This window comes from Penicillium vulpinum (assembly GCF_028829585.1).
Source record: "Penicillium vulpinum strain IBT 29486 chromosome Unknown utg000004l_segment0_segment0, whole genome shotgun sequence".
Taxonomy (NCBI): Eukaryota; Fungi; Ascomycota; class Eurotiomycetes; order Eurotiales; family Aspergillaceae; genus Penicillium; species Penicillium vulpinum.
In genome coordinates, this window is record NW_026643244.1 from 6299344 (window position 1) to 6317552 (window position 18209).

General features: G+C 48.6%; 6 protein-coding genes across 6 annotated transcripts; 4 read left to right on the top strand and 2 right to left on the bottom strand.

Annotated features, from left to right (window-relative positions):
• Nucleotides 1–258: 258 nt before the first annotated feature.
• On the bottom strand, nt 259–4121 carry N7479_010889 (3'-5' exonuclease; the record flags this gene model as incomplete). Its single annotated transcript, XM_057258580.1, has 3 exons — nt 259–425; nt 488–3954; nt 4012–4121. 3 exons carry the CDS (start codon nt 4119–4121, stop codon nt 259–261), a joined length of 3744 nt encoding a protein of 1247 aa, XP_057106038.1.
• Nucleotides 4122–4508: 387 nt separating this feature from the next.
• N7479_010890 (RNA-binding protein LSM5) lies at nt 4509–5206 on the top strand (the record flags this gene model as incomplete). The annotated part of the gene is made up of 6 exons (XM_057258581.1): nt 4509–4533; nt 4586–4642; nt 4702–4740; nt 4797–4824; nt 5044–5107; nt 5162–5206. 6 exons carry the CDS (start codon nt 4509–4511, stop codon nt 5204–5206), a joined length of 258 nt encoding a protein of 85 aa, XP_057106039.1.
• Nucleotides 5207–9042: 3836 nt separating this feature from the next.
• Nucleotides 9043–10912, top strand: N7479_010891 (amino acid permease GAP1; the record flags this gene model as incomplete). Its single annotated transcript, XM_057258582.1, has 3 exons — nt 9043–9313; nt 9375–9792; nt 9850–10912. The coding sequence occupies 3 exons, from the start codon at nt 9043–9045 to the stop codon at nt 10910–10912; spliced, it is 1752 nt and encodes a 583-aa protein (XP_057106040.1).
• A 1218-nt stretch (nt 10913–12130) lies between these two features.
• Nucleotides 12131–15007, top strand: N7479_010892 (GTPase-activating protein RGD2; the record flags this gene model as incomplete). The annotated part of the gene is made up of 5 exons (XM_057258583.1): nt 12131–12325; nt 12393–13545; nt 13603–13698; nt 13756–13941; nt 13995–15007. The coding sequence occupies 5 exons, from the start codon at nt 12131–12133 to the stop codon at nt 15005–15007; spliced, it is 2643 nt and encodes an 880-aa protein (XP_057106041.1).
• A 767-nt stretch (nt 15008–15774) lies between these two features.
• Nucleotides 15775–16904, top strand: N7479_010893 (uncharacterized protein; the record flags this gene model as incomplete). The annotated part of the gene is made up of 2 exons (XM_057258584.1): nt 15775–16429; nt 16486–16904. 2 exons carry the CDS (start codon nt 15775–15777, stop codon nt 16902–16904), a joined length of 1074 nt encoding a protein of 357 aa, XP_057106042.1.
• A 124-nt stretch (nt 16905–17028) lies between these two features.
• N7479_010894 (SDR family NAD(P)-dependent oxidoreductase) lies at nt 17029–18017 on the bottom strand (the record flags this gene model as incomplete). Its single annotated transcript, XM_057258585.1, has 3 exons — nt 17029–17497; nt 17566–17834; nt 17907–18017. The coding sequence occupies 3 exons, from the start codon at nt 18015–18017 to the stop codon at nt 17029–17031; spliced, it is 849 nt and encodes a 282-aa protein (XP_057106043.1).
• Between the last annotated feature and the right edge of the window lie 192 nt (nt 18018–18209).

The window sequence follows — 18209 nt, forward strand, 5'->3', positions numbered from 1 at the left end:
TGGACTAATGTTCGATTAAATCTTGAAATAGAGTACAGTATTTGTAGCCAGTTAATATACATTCCCTGTACAATATAGAATATACGTCGTTTCAGAAGAAAAGACACATAGGATCACACCAAATGAAAAAAAACCAAAAAAAAGCAGAAGACTGCTCCGGACCGAAGGTTCATAAACATATACTCTAGAACTTTCGCATAATAAAAGGAGTGGGTATTTAGAGGATAAAAATAAGTACATGTATGCATATCTACATGGTCAGATCAATGGGTCCTCCTCGCTATTGACTGCTTGTCCAAGTGGAAGAATAATGGGCTGATTGAGTTCAGCGTACGCGGGACGAGGCGGCACTGGCTGTATGGCTAGTCTTTTCGCCTCCATGGTATGAAACAGACGAACGCAAGCATAAGGATCAGTAGCAGCATCTATAGAAAAAAAAGACAAGATTAGCATTTAAGAGAGATTGTGCAGTTCTCCAACTACTCACATTGAACCTGACGATAATTCAAAGCCCGGGTCCAATCACCGCAACGGACATCATCACTTTTCTCGAGAGGAAGACCGAAATGCTCATTGATTTGTTCGCTGAGATTGACGCCCCTCTTGTTCACCAATTTGGGATTGTCTTTGCCGTATTTGATCAGTTTGTACAAATGGCTGAGCTCGAAGGTGGCTCTGGCATCGATGCCGAGGTACTTGCGCAGCCGGGTGCAGTCTGCCTTGATTGAAACGCCCACTTTCATGACATCGGGCGATTCAATGAGGCGTTTCAATGACGGGGAAACTAAGTCCTCCAGAGAACGTGCAGGCTTGAAAAGTGCAACCTGGAAGATGGCGATACGCTCCTCGTTTGCGATTTGGATCACCGAGACGTTGCTCTGAATGCTGTCCCAGCCGGATGCTTGAGCTTTCCATTCCATGTCGAATCCAATGACTTTGCTCCCGAGGAAGTGTTGCACGGCTTCTTCGGTGCTTTGAAGGGTCCGGCAATAATGCACGATGAGTTTCCGGCCATCGGGACTTTGCTGTGAACTATGGCTCCAGAATTGGGGGGTTGTAGGATTGGCACTGGAACCTATATCTGAAGATGGAGTTGGTTCATCTGTGGTAAGATTTTCTTGACTGGATCCTGGTACATCTCCGGTCGTGGCATCTGGGACCGAGGACATATGGTTTTCAAGTGGCCGTTCAGGAAGGGAATCATCACTGACACCGTCGCTTTGCTGAGGTTTTGTTTGGTAGAGAATTGCATCCGTGCTGTACTTTCTCCCATGATTCCGTTCTGGTTTAGCGAATGGTTTCCTCGGCAGCATAGTTGCCGGTCGTACTCCATTGTGTATCCGTGTGCCTGGGTATTCATTGCTGGTTCCTCTAGGAATTGGGGGACGGACATTATCAGGGCGTGGCTCCCTGCTGAGGCTCACCTCTTTGCTATCCGAGAGCATGGGTGGTGACTTCGGAAGGACCTGGCTCCCTTCCTGAGTTCTCTGACTAGGAGGCGTATAAACTAGGGATGGTTTGAATTTAGGCGTGTCGGGGCTCCTGGATTTTGTTTTCCAGGGTGTGGGCGGTGGCTTCGGAAGAACCTGGCTCCCTTCCTGAGTTATCTGACTAGGAGGTGTATAAACTAGGGATGGTTTGAACTTAGGCGTGTCGGGGCTCCTGGGTCTTGTCTTCCAGAGTGTAGGTGATGGCTTGTGAATAGCGTGACTGTCCTGACTGGTAGGCGCGTCAACCGGGAGTGGCTTGGATGTAAGCTTGCCCTCTGTTGTGCGGTCCTCGGCTTTTATTGCTGAAGGATCGGATGACAGTTTGTGTCCAAGGCGGCCTTTCTCTTCACTATCTTGGCTAACAGCTAATTTGGCTGCATGCTGTCGTTTCGCTTTCCGCTCCAGCCTTTTTCTTCTCATTCTGAAAGCACGCTTGGGGCCCGCCAAAAGCTTCCTGTGCTCCTCAATGTCCTGACTGGGACGCGGAGACTCGGGAAGGCCCGACTGTTGTACTTTGGTATATCTCGAAAGACGGCTTTGAGATAATTTGAGAAACGCAGCCTTGGAAATGGAAGATTTGGATTCCGCTCGTCCCTTCTTGCGCCTGGGCTTCTTCGTCGAAGAACCTAGTTCTAAAAACCGGAGGTTGGCGAAAGGACCCTGCTGAAGCGTGCTCTCAATCTTGCTGTGGATGGATTCCCACTCCTGTTGCGTTTGTCGTATGGCGGTTAAGATGACATGGGCGTCAGAAGTGATCTGACCCATGCGATAGGTCCATTGCTTGAAGCCATGGATATTCTGGCTCATTGGATTGGGGACTTCGAACTTTCCAGCAAGATAGACAGGTTCTCCCGCCGAGTGTAGCAAGGTTTCCGATCGGAGACGCAGCCAGTTTAAATGTACATACTCACCGATCATCCTTCGAAGATCGCTGCGATGTTTCTGGAATTCTATGCCCCAGTTGGGAATGTTTAAAAGAGCCTGTCGCAGATTTTCCCGAGGGAGCCAATCCCACAATGCCCCAACATCGCCTCTGAGGCTGCGGTGAAGGTACCAAATTTCATTTTGAAGCCGCCATGTCATGACATCGACCATGCGCAGTGGCGCTATTGCATCCAACTGTCGCCAGTAGATATGTAGCTCAGGGCTGCGTGCTGGTTTTGGCATCCAAAGACGCTTGTATTGGAGATAGATCTTGTTGGATATCAGGAGTGGACTTTTGTTGAAGTATTCGCTCGCCGGTGAGTTCTTTGGGGCCCCCAGTGCAAGCGCAAGTAAGATACGCCTGTCAGTAGCTTTAGGGGAACGTGCGGACGAAGCCGCCACCATGAAATCCTGTAGATTCCATAGTTCACTTTGTCGAAGCGGATGGAAAGTCATTTGCCTTCTGAGCCAGAATGAACGATGCTCATGTGCACATTTACGAATATCGGCATAACTCTGCTCAAAGATTTCTTTGTACTGACCAAACACCCATTTATCGTTGGGGCGAAGGTCCGAGTATCTTTGAAGCTCCGAGCACAGGTTCCTGATGGAAATATCTTGTGTCTTATTGGATCGCAGTCGCAACTCCTCGTAGTTCGTATGAATCAGTTCACTTTGATGAAGAACTCGATCAATTCGACTTCTTGATGTATCCTGAGGTCTTAGGTAGTCGTTGTTGAGCGTGTCTCTCAACTCACGCATGGATTCCTCAAAAATGGTGATCTGAGATTCCAAGTGTGTTATTTGAGCTGTACGAACAGCCTTCTGCCAACCACGAATCGTCTGGTCGTATATTTCCAGCTTTCTTTCCCATTCTGGAGTTCTGGCAAAAACAATGCAGCAGAAATCATGATCAATCATTCGACCGGTATTCTTTGCTTTCGCGACAGCAGTCCGTATTCGGTCTAGTATGGAAGTTGAAACACGTTGCACTTCAGCGATATACTTTTGAGTGGTTTTTTCTGCTTGTAGAACTGAATCCGTGGCTTCTGAGATCATAGTTTCAATGTGTGCGCGGATGAGTTTTGTCCGGCTTTCCCATTCAGTCACACATTTTTGAGTGGTTTCGATGCATTCCTGGGTGGCCTTGGCGGATTCAACAACAAGGTCATCGATGTATTTGTACTTCAATTCGATAAAACTGTCAACAAATTCCTCATATGGAGGCAGCGAATTGAGCTGCCTCATAATGCGCAGACGTCCAGAGACTCGATCTTTCACTTCTACTCGTAACCGAACCAAGCTGCCTAAGTCTCGGTATACGATAGTAGAGCGCGCACCAGCCGGCCGGTCTGGAAATCGTTGCACGGGTTTTTGGTCTGGGACTTCGTCGACTTCATCCCATATGCTTTCTTTGCGAGGAGTATTGGAAAAGTTCCGCTTTGATTGGGAGGTCATGGGAAGAATGTACAAGGAGCTTGTATTCGGTAAAGACACATCTCGGAGCCTTGAGACAGATCGTGTGCAAGTATCGAGGCCACTGTAGTTTAGTTAGAAAAGATAGCAATTGAAGCTGGACATAACAGAGCGTGCTTACCGCCTCCGCTCGGAGAGCCCCCATCGCAGTGGTCCATCGAGATGACCGCTATGTTTTGCAATCGAAGATCGGGCCTTCCGACTTGCTAAAATACTTGGCCGTATTGGCATAATGAGTGATAAGCATAGTGGACCAGCCTGGAGCCCCACGAAACAATTGGATATGATTGATTTGATAGACAGCAAGTGGTGGCTCAATCTATGGGCAATCAACGAAACAGCACGCAGAAAATCAATTAAGGGTCAGAATAGGATAGCGCCGGTGGACTCCATGGTGCGGAGCTCCAAACGCGCAAATCAACTTTGAAAGTTGCCTCTAAACCTTATTTGGCTTAGTGGCTCGGGCCGGATTATCAGAGGTGCCGAGCGACGAACGATCGCGTCCTTTTCTATATCGAACTTGCCCACGCGGAATACACGATCACCTTTGTTTTTAAATCAAGACGCTATCCAAGACAAAAATTGATCAAGCCCCTATATTTTCTTTCTCCTGACATCATGGCTTCTCAACTGCTTCCTCTTGGTCCGTGCCTAATGATCCAAGGAAGCCATGACCCCGCTAACTCGTTTGATAGAGCTCATTGACAAGTGTGTTGGCTCCCGTATTTGGGTGGTTATGAAGGGTGACAAAGGTCAGCTAAATTTCAATGGTTGATAATGAAACTACACCAGCGTACTAATGTTTCTGAAGAGTTCTCCGGGACCTTGCTCGGATTTGATGACTACGTCAGTGAGTATCCCTGTATGAAAGTGTGGCAATCTCACCAGGCACTAATTTCGACTTAGACATGGTTATGGAAGATGTGACAGAGTTGTGAGTGCTTTGATGTTTTGCTTTTCCAGCTTTGACTCCCCTGTTTTATTTCTTCCTGCGTGGCCATGTTTTTTTTGCCTTGGCTCCTGCGCGCCTAGGCAGTGTCCAATGCTTATTGGTCTCCCTCTGGACTTTTTAACTTTATATTTGAAAACCCGTCAAAATTCTCGAAAAGTTGCTGCTGTGATTGCTCCTCGGACTGGACTGACTTCGTCTCAGCGATTACACCGGTGCTCAAATCAAGCTCCCCAAGCTCTTGTTGAATGGAAACAACATCTGCATGGTAAGTGGAATTTGTCTCGAGGTTGTCTAGGTGCTTTATTGACCCTTCAACCAGTTGATTCCCGGTGGTGAAGGCCCCGTGGCAAGCTCATTAGCTTGAGATACCCAGTTCTTGCCGCAACGAAAATAAAACTTTGTGTATTAATGATACCGAATGCAACGAGATAGAACAAAATCGTTGAATGAATGAACCTCCATGCCAAGCGTGCTTTTGGTCTTTTCAGCTTTATCCCGACTCTCAGGTCATGCGTAGCGTTAGCGTTGAATTGAGAAGTAAGACCAGGAAGGACCTGCCTCTTAACAACACCCAAGCGAGGTTGTTTTTCGCCTAACAGGATATTCATCACGATAGAGGCCAGCCACGATTCAGGGGCGTCTTCCACACTATGCAGTACAGTTCGCCTACAGGGTCCAGCTGCAGCTCAATGATATGCGAGATAAAGCATGCATGAACTAGTCCACAAAAGACCTCGGAACAACTAGGGGTCCAAGATAAGCTCTCCAACCACAAGTCTCTATCTGAAATCAGGTTATTAACGGCTAATCCCGGTCGCCGCCCGCTATTTACAGTTTAAAGCCGGCTATTACAAGCAGAGGCTGCTGCAATGTGTTGATCGGGCAATTACTTGCAGATATCATGATGTACGATGTACGGAAACTGAACTCCAAATCCCCTTCATTGCACCACCTTCGTGTTAGAATGTTAGTCGATCGACCGATGTCAAGTGGAGATGAATGGTGTTGAACCTTGACCAGTAGCTAAGTATATGTAGCTAGGTGGAATGTGATCATCTGCGATATATTATTCGATATATAGCTCCTACTTACTCGGTAAAACATACTCCATAAATATGGACACAGACCCAATACTAGCGGTATGCTTTATAAATCATCCCTCGAGACTCGTTAGCTTGCAATAAGATGCATATTGTAAGAGGCTTTTTAGGAGCCAATTTAAAGCAAGCTAAGCTGCCTAGAAAGGGGACCCGTGTCACGGCGCATACGGACTTACAGGGTCGGATTACAGATGCAGTATCAGCTGTCAGCGGATAGTCATGGATATTACAATGTTTCACTGCCACCATTTCCTCAAGCTGAAAGCGGCGTTTCTTTGTGCCGTCTTTTCCCCAGATTCTAACGTGTGGAAACTGTTACCTAACAGAATGTCACCCCCGCATTTTATATGCACCTACCTATATAGGTAATGTCGACTTCAGATGTACATTGGATGTTCATTTGCATAAATTAAATTCTAAGTGTTCATAGAGGTTGTAGCTGGGCCTTCGAGTGAGACAAATCTCTGGGATACCAAGCGTTTTATGGTCCTAAAATGGGAGAGCTCCGACTTGGCTGTCGGGAATTATGAAGATGCCGAAAAAAAGAATTATTACAAAAAATGTAGCTATATTGTATTATGCACGGAGTACTCCGTACATTAACCTGGGGTAATTTTAGGCCATTCAAAGGTGGCGAAAATCCCAATGCACATTGCGTGCTGTTTGGCCCCCAACTCATAGGGGTTTTCGTCGGCTTGAGTGACCTCAGCGAAATATTTATACGGAGTATGCCGTAGGACATTTTGCGGGGTATTGCCCGTTGAGCTTCTGATGGAATCTTGAAACCCGACAAATAACATTGGAACGACGGGTGTGTCCTCGGAAGCTAACTTTGTGTTACCTCGGGAGTACACAGGTCTAATTTACCTAGGTACATCTGGACAGGCAGCAATGTTGTACTATTCATTTGAATACATTGGACCATCATCCGGCCACAGCCGTTGAGCTAACACAAAGGACGGTCGGGCTTCGCTCTAGTCACCGGAACACAAATGCCAACCCTGGCCGATGTTACCGTGGCTATCTGTTGCGGGAGCGTGGCCAGTAAAATTGGCTACTGCGCGCCATCAACTGGGGAAGGCTTGAGTGGCTGCCAGTCAAGCATAAATTCTATTCAGCTCCAGGCCGAGAACCCTGATGCGCCTTTTTTTCCCGCCCCCTATTCTCTGACTAGGTGGGCACAAATCCCAAATTGTGGAGCAACCTATCTAAGAAACTGGTGATAGGGACTTCTGACCAATGCAGACATGTAAGATAAGAGTCGCCCCGTTTTCACATTCCGAGATGGCCACAAAGAAGCTCTCTCACTTGAGTTATAGGTCACGCGATTATGAACACCGTGAGATCTTGACATTTGGCCACCGAATGTGATTAATGTTTTTGACGGGGATGCCCGAATCGAGCTACTGCTACTGGTCCACGAAAGTCTATTCACGGACTCCAGGATCAGGATTCGAGAGCACATAATCTCGGACCTACCAGAGCTTCCGGATCAATGCGTTCTGCACACTGCCCAGACAAAAAAATACGAGAATCTTGCTATAATGCGCCGGTGGCAGGCCAATCATTACGCGAGTTTCTAATAAACACCACATGATAGCATCTCCCCAGCACACCCCCTCTGGGCTTTCTGGTATGCTTCTCCCGTGCTTCCATGCATATTAGTGGCAGGACCACAAGCTATGCAGGTAGATATCCCTCGCCCCAAAACGCCAAAGAACAGGGTTTCATGGCGCCATCCCTTATCACCGCGGACCGCCAGATCCCATGCCAGGTAGCGAACTCAACCGCGGCTATTGAAATGTCCACAATCAGTTATTACCACACAATCAGGCCAAGAGACTACATAGTATACCAAGGTGACAGCCAAGGGAAACCAAACTGTGAAAGGCCAACTAGGCTCAGTGGAGCAAATTTCTCCAGCCATATGGCATTGCACGCATATCCTTGCGGCCCATAGCGTATGCCACAGGAACGGGGTCCGTCGGAAAGCCTTCCCATAGGTAAGGGATGAGAAAAACCAGGGTCTCCTTCTACCTGGTGAATTGTACATTGATTTTAGCATCCACCATTTTAAAATTAGAATAGCATAAAGTATTTCTAGAGTGAGATGAGAAAAAACAGTAAGAAAAAAGGTGTAGGGAAAGAGATACTCTTATCTCCAACCCGTTTGATTGGGCAATGATCGACTATCGCGCACGGGTACAGTGCGGAGAGACGGACAGATGGAGTTTAGTGGATCTGGGGAGTTGCCGTCTTTGGGCTCCCAAAGCTTGGCTTGTTCTTGAAGTCTACCTTGGCGGAGAGGGATATATAGCCATAGATAAAGTAATTCAGCCTTGGACATGTCAGCATGACTCTGCAATACGAGTCAGGGTCGTGGATATAATCAAGCTAGAGGGAAGTTAATAGAACATCCATGACTTTGGGGGCGAGATCGTCCCATTCTGACAGGCTGAAATCACGAGATAAGTGGCGTGGATCAGACAGGGGTTCCACATCCTGGATTATTATCTTGTCTTTTTTTCAGTCTAAACAATAAGACAGGTGAAACATGAAGTGGTGTTCCAAGTTGCAAGTTCCCAAGTTCCCAGCTTATCTTCCGGACCCTAAGAATTTTGACTGTTTGCAGCTCTCTTCAGCTCTCTTCCGCGCTTATATGCATATGTAGCTTATAGCCTCGAATCTCATTTGTGTATAGGGTACTCCGTACTCCCATATATTTTGTATATCATAAAAAATAAAAGATAATTCAGGCGTTACCCAGACTATGCCAAGAATATCAGAAGATTGGAAGTCTGAAATGGTTAGTAGTGCGAAATGATAGTTGGTCTAAGCGCATAAGAGTAGATTTAGGTTCTTTTTTTTTTAATTTAATTTGATTATATGGAACGTAAAAAGAATTGCTGCGATTATCTAAAATTGGCCTGGTTGTATTTATACCCTCGCTCCCCCTCCCATACCGTCAATCTCTTACTTGTTTCACCTTATTGCTGGTTTATAGACCTCAAATTCTCCGGAATCCTTGGGTCTACCAGAGAGATACTTTTGTTTATTCTTTCTAATTCCACCCTTTCTTGAAGAGAAATCTACTCATACCATGGAGGAGAAAAAGTTCGAGGCGACCACCGTACAGGCTGGCGTCGACACTCCCCCAGCCTATGGCGACTCATCTGCAACACGCGGAGGCATAGGCCAACGGATCCTGGACAGTTTCAAGAGAGACCCCAACTTTACCGTCAGTGGCCATGCTGGATCTGATGGCAATGGCTTCGATATCGAGACTGCCGCCCACAACACTGCGAACTCCCCGCTGCAGCGTCGCTTGAAGGGTCGCCATCTGCAGATGATTGCTATTGGTGGTTCTATTGGTATGTTCTCCATTCTTTCTCTCGTCTCATTCAACCTCGCTAATTTCATTTTACTGTCTAGGTACCGGTCTCTTCGTTGGTTCTGGAAAGGTTTTATCCGTCGGTGGTCCAGCCTCAGTGCTGATTGCCTACATTTTGATTGGATGCATGCTTTACTGTACAGTTCACGCCTTGGGTGAAATGGCAGTTCTTTTCCCCGTTGCCGGTTCTTTCGCCCATTACTCAACTCGTTTCATCGATCCTGCCTGGGGTTTTGCCATGGGTTGGAATTACGCCCTTCAATGGCTCATTGTTCTACCCTTGGAGATTGTCGCTGCGTCTATCACAGTCGACTATTGGAACTCAGATGTTTCAAATGCCGCCTGGGTAACGATCTTCTGGGTTGTAATTGTCTCAATTAACATGTTCGGTGTCCGAGGATATGGTGAAGCCGAATTTGTCTTCTCCATCATCAAGGTCATTGCCGTTATTGGTTTCATGTAAGTTGCCCTACTATCTTGCTGGAAACTTGAACATCTGTCTGACTTGACTACCAGCATTCTTGGAATCGTCCTTAACTGCGGTGGTGGCCCCGAAGGTGGATATATCGGCGCTAAGTACTGGTACGACCCAGGTGCTTTCCATAACGGCTTCAAGGGTCTCTGCAGTGTCTTTGTCAATGCTGCCTTTGCCTTCGCCGGAACCGAACTTGTTGGTCTTGCCGCCGCCGAAACCACCAACCCTCGCAAGTCCCTTCCCACCGCTGTTAAGCAGGTCTTCTGGCGTATTGCGCTCTTCTATGTGGTTTCCCTTACCGTTGTCGGCATGTTGGTGAGATATGATGACCCGAAACTTTTGAGCGGTTCCTCCTCCGCCGATGCCAAGGCCTCTCCTTTCGTCATTGCCATTGAGAACGCAGGAATCAAAGCTCTGCCTTCGATCATGAACGTCGTTATCATGATTGCGGTCTTGTCTGTCGGTAACTCCTCCGTCTACGGATCCTCGCGTACACTTGCTGCCCTTGCCGAGCAGGGTCAGGCTCCCAAGTTCCTTGCATACATCGATCGCAAGGGTCGTCCTCTACCCGCTATTATCCTTGCATCTGTCCTGGGTCTGCTTTCCTACCTCGCCGCCTCGAATAAGCAGACCGATGCCTTCAACTGGATGATGGCCATCTCGGGTCTGTCATCTATTTTCACTTGGGGTTCCGTTTGTGGTGCCCATATCCTCTTCCGTCGCGCGTGGAAGCAACAGGGCCACACCCTGGACGAGCTGGCTTTCCGTTCTCAACCCGGAGTTATTGGCTCGTGGATCGGTCTCATTTTCAACTGTCTCGTGCTGATTGCCCAGTTCTGGGTTGGCTTCGCCCCCATTGGTTATGGAGAGATGTCCCCCGGAGAGATTGCAAACAGCTTCTTCTCTGTCTACTTGGCCGCCCCCGTTGTTTTGGTTTGCTACATCGTTTATAAGATCATGTACAAGACCAAGTTTGTTCGCACCTCCGAGGTGGATTTGGTCACCGGTCGTCGCGACCTTGATATCCAGCATTTGATTGAGCAGGAGATGGCCGAGCAAAAACAATGGCCCAAATGGAAGAAGGCTTACAAGTTCTTCTGTTAAGCGGATGATTTATGTCTCTTGTTTTTTTTGCCTTCGCATCTCCCCCTATGTACTACATCTTGGTCTTCCGAGGCCATCTTACATAGACTAATCACGATACCATAATTTTTCTATGAAAATCACACGAAACGTTAATACATTTTAATGCACATAGTTAGCCTCCTAACAACCTAAACTACTTTGTAATGTATATTAAGGCTGATCATCGTCTTGAGTCTCCAGCCTTGGCATACCTGTGTGGGGGGAGCGTTTGACCTAGGAAGTCATGGCCAACGGCTTAAAGGTGCCACATATACTGTACTATTGCACTACTTTGTATATTTTTGGAATATAATTTGATTGTATGTACATCAATTCTTGCACAAGATTCACAGCCACACACAATTTCAATACAATTGTAAACAAAAAAAAGAGACACATCCCCCCCCCCTTTTTTTTTTCTTCTTCAGGAAGTGAAAAAAACATCCAATTTAAAGATTTGCAACCAATTACCACTTCGATGTAATTTTCAGCCCCAAAAATAGCCCAAGTGGATTCCAAGACGGTGGGGACAACAGCCAGGCTGTAAAGCCAAAGGACTCTTGGTAGGCGGTATCCCATGGATTGGTCTGAGATGTACACAAATCCCCGTAATATTACGAGCCACATGACGCCCTACGATCTGGAAATTCAACCCCATCTCTATCTCTATCTCCATCTCCATCTTTCCCCATTTCTGTCTTTCTTGGTTTTTGTTGCTTCCTGCCCGACTTGCATCGCAATTCGCTCGATCTGGCTTTCACTCATTTTAGCTTCGAATTCCTCCGCGACCCGGCGCTTAACACCCTGCGCACTATCTTCTCTCGCATTCCAAAGTGATCTTCTCTGCTTCGTCATTGGCGTCTCGGTTTATGCGCAGTACCATCTAGCGTCAGGACTGAATATTGAATTGTGAACCAAGCCAGCCGGTCTGCCCTCGGTGTCCTTGATCATACCGCAAACCTAGAGCCTCAATAGCCGCTCAACTTCAATTTCTTCCGATTGACTCTCAGACTCGCGCTTTCTCCGCCCTTCTACGATTCCCGTTTCCCTCCGAACATACGAACTCACCGGTGTCAGCTGCCGGATCACGTTCTTTTTTTTTACGCCGATTATAACGTTTTTCTGTTTGACGGCCTGAATTCAGCCCTTTAGCCGCTATAATGCCCGGTTTCGCAGACTCTTTCTGGACCCCCGACTATGCTTCGGGTTTGGGGGGTGCTATACGGGAAGTTGCAGCAGGGAGTTGTGGAGAACAAGCAAATCTTGGCCATTGCATCCATGCGTGCAGATGCAGAAGAGCAGTATGGACTCCGCATGGGAGACATTGCTCCGAGCGTGGATAGGATGACTGCTGTGGGATTCGGCAAGGATGACGGCGCCAGTGTCAGAAAGGTTTGTCGTAGATGCATTGAATGGACTAGAGCGAAGAAAGACTGACGTCCTGCGAAACCCGTCACAGGCATACGAAGGAATCCGCACTGAGATGGTCGAGGCCTCCAAGAACCACCAGAAGATCGCCAACAATATCCGTGAATTGGTCGTATCGCCCTTCCGGCGTTGGGGCGAGCAGCACGACATGCGTGTTCAGTATTCGCATGACCTCCTCCAATCCCGTATCAAGGAACACACCAAGCAGGCGGAGTTGGTAAGGAAGTTGCGCAGTACTTACTTCAACAAGTGTCGTGTCGTCGAGGACCTGGAAGAAGAGAACAAGCTTGCTTTCCAAGACCCTGAGTCGAGCCCGAAGATCAAAGCCACCCCCAAAATTGTTCTCCCCACCGAGGAAGAGCCCGAGGAAGACCCCATCGAGCTGGGTGAGCGAGTTTTCCCGCCGGACCACTTGAAAAAACTCCTCTCCCATATGCTCGATAACATCAAGCTTGGCGAGGCGAAGGTTCCCATTATCGGCACCTATTTGAATGTATCCACCGGCGCGGATATTTCGCAATATATCCAAACCTACATGGAGGCCGAGAATCTCGCTCAAGTGGAGATTATTGGTCAGGATATGGTAGACAATGGTCTTCTTCGCTTGGTTGGAAATATGGGCAATGTCTTTGCCAATAGCTCCAAGATGAACTATCAATGGCGTCCTAAAGTTTTCCAGCTCACCGGTATTCCAGAAAAAAAGAAGCCCCTCATGCGTGTCACCTCAGTAGCATCAAGTGAGGACGGTAACGGCAGCGACTCGCCCATTCAATCTGTCTCTGAGATTCTGGCTGGCTGGAACCCCCTCAATAACCCTTACCCGAACGAGACACCTTCGGAGAAGCTCCGCAGGGAGGCTTTGGAAGCCGATGAACGGTACAAGGTTGCTGTTCGTAGGCTTGATCAGATCCGCTGCCGGCTGGAGGAAGAAGTCATTGGCCAACTCAAATACATGGAACAGTGCGAGCTGGACCGCCTCAAGGCGATCAAAGCCGTGGTCCTTGATTTCTCAGGCGCCATCAGCAATGTCATTCCAAACCTGCAGAGCACAGTGGATCATATGATGCTATACCAGGAAACAATCCAGCCCCTTGGAGACTTGAGATATCTGCTGGAGAACTACCGCACTGGTGGATTCGTACCTAAGATCCAAGCATACGAGAACTACTATGGTTCCGTTGAAGGTACAGCCATGATCATGGTCTACAGATGAAACTTTGCTAATTTTAATTTTTCACCAGAACAAAACTTTGGTGTCGACCTTGAAGCTAGAGCACGTGCGGACCGCAAACGTGTTCCAGTCCTAATCACCACCATTCTGACCTACCTGGATAACCGTAAGAAATCTATGGAATGTGTACAGAATTATGAATTCACGCTCACAAATTCTACAGGCTACCCTGAACTTGAAGGTGATGAGGCACGGCGAATGATCTGGTTGACTGGAGTTGATCTAAGCACGACGCATAAGCTTCGCCAAGCTTTGAACAACAGCAAGGCCGATTATGCCGAGGTGTTGCCTCAGTTCGAAATCCCAGTTATTGCAAGCGTTCTAAGATTGTACCTTCTTGAATTGCCAGGTTCGTCGCTCTCTTGATGGCTTTAATATAGTTTCATGCTAATTCCCAGACAGACTCATTGGTTTCTTCACAAGTTTATGAGATCGTGAAGACGATTTATTCCACCACTGCTCATGAGACTACGGAAGAAGGACGGATCAAGGTTCTGCAAAGCACCCTTGGACAGCTCCGCCTCGTCAATATCGCTACGCTTGATGCTATTATGACTCACTTCACGCGCCTGATTGATTTGACCTCGGCTGACGAAGACTACATCACTTTGTTGGCACAGGCCTTTTCCCCTTGTATCCTCCGCCCTCGCATAGAGAGCAGTCTGACGATGAACGAGCGCCACAGCTATCGCCTGATCCGCGACCTGTTTGCCCACAAGGACTCTATCTTTGGCGAGCTGAAGCGCCAATCGAGTGCGCTCGGAATTACCGGCTCCAGCTCTAACCGTCCACGCGCCATCAGCACAGATGAGAGTAACCGTCGTGCGGCGATGGAGGCCCGCCAGCGAGCCATTGTCAACCGCAGCCGAGCAACCAGTCCCGCCAATCGCCAACGGCATCGACGTGACCGCTCGAGTGGTGCTTCGGAGATAGGCCGGTTCCCGATCAACGTCAGCAGCCCTTCAGATCGCAGATCTACCCGCGGTACTAGTCTAGATGTACCTGCCACCAAGACTCCCCAGCCCGGATCTGAGGAGGTTCCTACCGTGAACACCCAAGTTGCCGAGCCTGTTACCAACGGCACGTATACCGACTCTCCTGCCGAGGTTGCTCCCAGCACCAGCAGCGACTCGAGCTCCCCCAGCCCTCCTCCTGTTTCTCTTCCGGAAACAGCCTCCGATGACTCTCCTACTCCTACTCCTACTCCGGCTACAGCGTCCGCAGAGTTTGACAAGCGCAGTTCTATGTCCCGCTCTTCTGGCGGTCGATACAGCCGCAAGCCAGGCCTTGGTAGCTTGTCTAGCTTCCCCACTGGCTCGGCTGTCGGGGGCAGTGGTACAAACAGCAACCGAAGCAGCATTGCTGAAAGCGAACCCAACAGAGTCACTCTGGAGGACAAGCCTATGGATGACTAGCTTTGAGGATTCGTGGATGCAGAGGAAATCTTGTATAGATCGAACCGGGAGCAGTGTATTGGCGTGCTGGGAGAAAAATATGCATTATTGTTTTATATTCCACTCACATATTCCTTGCTCCCTGGTCATGCGAAGACGACCTGGCAAGTTGCGATTTCGAAGTTCACCTTTACTTTTTCTTGTCTTTTGTTTCTCCTTTTGAACTTCAACTTTTACTACATGCCTCTTAGGCATGCATGCATACATACCCTGTCCCTTCTGCTGTGTTACTGCAGTTGGGGTTGTTCACATCCCTTTTACCTTGCCTTTTTTCCTGCTACTATGTCTTTCCCCTTATGTTCCCTGATGCATTCCCTTTTGTCGCCCTCGTGGTGTTATCCACTTGGTGTATGTATACTCCTGATCCTTTCTCGTGCATATGAATTTCTTTCTGTCCTATATATATCATTCCTCACTGATGGTGTAATTCCGTAGAATTTGCGGAATCAAGCTAACTGTTTTGATCATTTTTATGCCTGAACTCACAGTCTCCACCGAGCTCTGGATTCGGGAAAAAAGCCACCGACGAGTCCTAGCTCCAATTAGCCTAAAGATCTCAACATTCTCCCGAAAAGATCACTTTATTTTATGAAAATCTCCAAACCAGAGCCACCGAGTATTTTGTACCAACCCCGCATCCCCATATTTTCCAATCTACTCAACTAAACCCCACACAAGCCAACCCAACCCAACACCTCAAATACACCACCAACTTGGGAAATCAAGCAATGACAGCAACCCAAATCCCAATCGTGGATTCCCACATCCACCTCTTCCCAGAAACGCACCTAAAAACCCTCTCCTGGCACAGCGCCAACAACCCACTAGGCGCGCAACACAGCGTAGACGAATACCGGCACGCAACAGCAAAAGCCAACGCCACCCCTCTCGTCCGCGGCTTCATCTTCCTAGAAACAGACCGTCTCTCCTCAATCACCGACTCAACCCCACCCAACCACGGCTGGAACCACGCCTTAGACGAAGTCTCCCTCCTAACACGCATTGCTCTCGGCACACCCGTCCCGGGCGAAGGCCACGTCCCAGATGACAAGAACCTCTGTCTGGGCATTGTGCCGTGGGCGCCTGTTCCCGGTGGTCCGGATGTGCTGAGCGCGTATATGCAGCAGGTTCGCGGTCGGACGGGGGAGCGTGTTTGGGGGAAGGTTAGGGGGGTTAGGTATTTGGTGCAGGATAAGGCTGAGGGGACGATGCTTGGGGGTGGGTTTGTTGGTGGGTTGAGGTGGTTGGGGAGGGAGGGGTTGGTTTTTGATCTTGGGGTTGATGCTAGGTCTGGTGGGTTGGGGCAGTTGAGGGAGGCGGTTGAGATGATGGGGTTGGTTTATGCGGGGTTGGAGGGGGATGAGGCAGTTACCATTGTCATTAGTATGTATTTTTCTGTTCTTTGGTTGTTGCTGGGTTCTCTTACTGACTTGTTATAGATCATTTGTGCAAGCCGAATCTTCGTCTGTCGGATGATATTCGCTCTCATCCGGAGTTCCTTGAATGGAAGGATCTTGTGACTAAGATGGCGAAGGTGAATTCTAAGACTTATATGAAGCTTTCTGGGGCATTCTCGGAGCTTCTACCACTAGAGGCAGAGTCAGAGCCGGATTTTGGGGCAATTGTTGAGCGTGTACAGCCATGGACTGATATTATTTTTGACGCTTTCGGGGTGGATCGTGTTATGTTTGGATCGGACTGGCCGGTCTGCAATGTTGGCGGTGGTGGGAATGATGTCTCTTGGGGTAGATGGAGACGTGTGGTGGAGGGGGTTTTGGAACGGAGAGGACTGTCCGAGGAAGAAAAGATAGGTGTATGGGGATCCGTTGCTTTGCGTGCTTATGGTATAGAGATCTAGAAATTCAATTACGATGGATGAAGCATAGAAGTACAAAGTTACTTGAGCTTGAATCACGTATATTCATGAATATTTCCAAAAAAAAAAAAAAAAAAAAGGAACAGCTACGTAAATATATATACCCTTATTGCAGGTTAACGAACAGCCCACCATCAACCAGTAGCTGCGCACCAGTCACATAACCACTCAGTTCCTCACAAGCCAGGAAAACAGCCGGCCCGGCTAAATCCCGCGGTTGACCCAGTCTGCCTAGCGGAATCCGACCCTCCATATAAGCCCGCTTAACAGGATCCTTCATATCCTCCTCATTAAGCTGTGTCCGGATAGTCCCTGGCAGCAGCGCATTACAGCGAATACCATACTTACCGAGTGCGCACGCACAAGACTGCATAAGACTCAATACGCCGGCCTTGGTGGGTGTGTAATGTGTCTGCTGGGCACCGCCGACCAGAGCGGAGATGGAGCTCACGCCGATAATGGAGCCGCCCGGTGGTGACTGGGTCAGTGCCATTTGGCGGGCTGCGGCTTGGGTGGCGTAGAATGCGCCTGAGAGGTTTGTTGAGATTGTGTGGTTTAGAAGCGAGGGCTCGAGTCTGGCGGGGTTGTTAGAGAGGAGAAGAGGGGTGGAATGGTACATGGGCGGGGGTGGGATATGGCTCACTCTAAGAATTCGGCGAACTGGCATACGCCTGCGTTGCTAACGAATACATCTAGTCGACCAAATGCCTCGACGGTCTTTGCGACGAAGTCCTGGCCTGTCTCTGGCTGCGAAATGTCGCCGGATACCGTGAGGAATCGGCTCTTGGCTGCTTCGGCTTCGATCTCGTTTACGTCTTTGCGCAGTGCTTCCAGGAGCGCGTCTTCTTTTGCGCCGCCGAGATGGCTGATGGAGACTTTGGCTCCGTGACGGATATAATCAAGGGCAATTGCCTGTATATAGTTAGTGCGCTGTTCTTTTTTGTGTTTCTGATTCCATTTAAATTCGGAGATGGGAAATCCTACCCGTCCAATGCCTGTGAGGCCACCGGTGATGGCGGCAACTTTGCCAACTAGTAACTGTGGGAAAGCCATTAGGGATGTTTGTAATGGAGAGGTGTCCTTCGCAACTCTCATAATTCTCACCTGGGTGGATGAATTTCTCGAGCTCGGTGTTTCGTGGTGATGTTACCCCGAGTGTGTGGGGAATCCCTGGAGCAACTCCGGCGGGGCCGGGAGAGGAGCTGCCCTGACTTTTAGTTCTCAAAGTGCATCTGCCCGGTTAAATCGCGGCTTTTGATATTTCCGGTTATTATATTCTAACCCTAA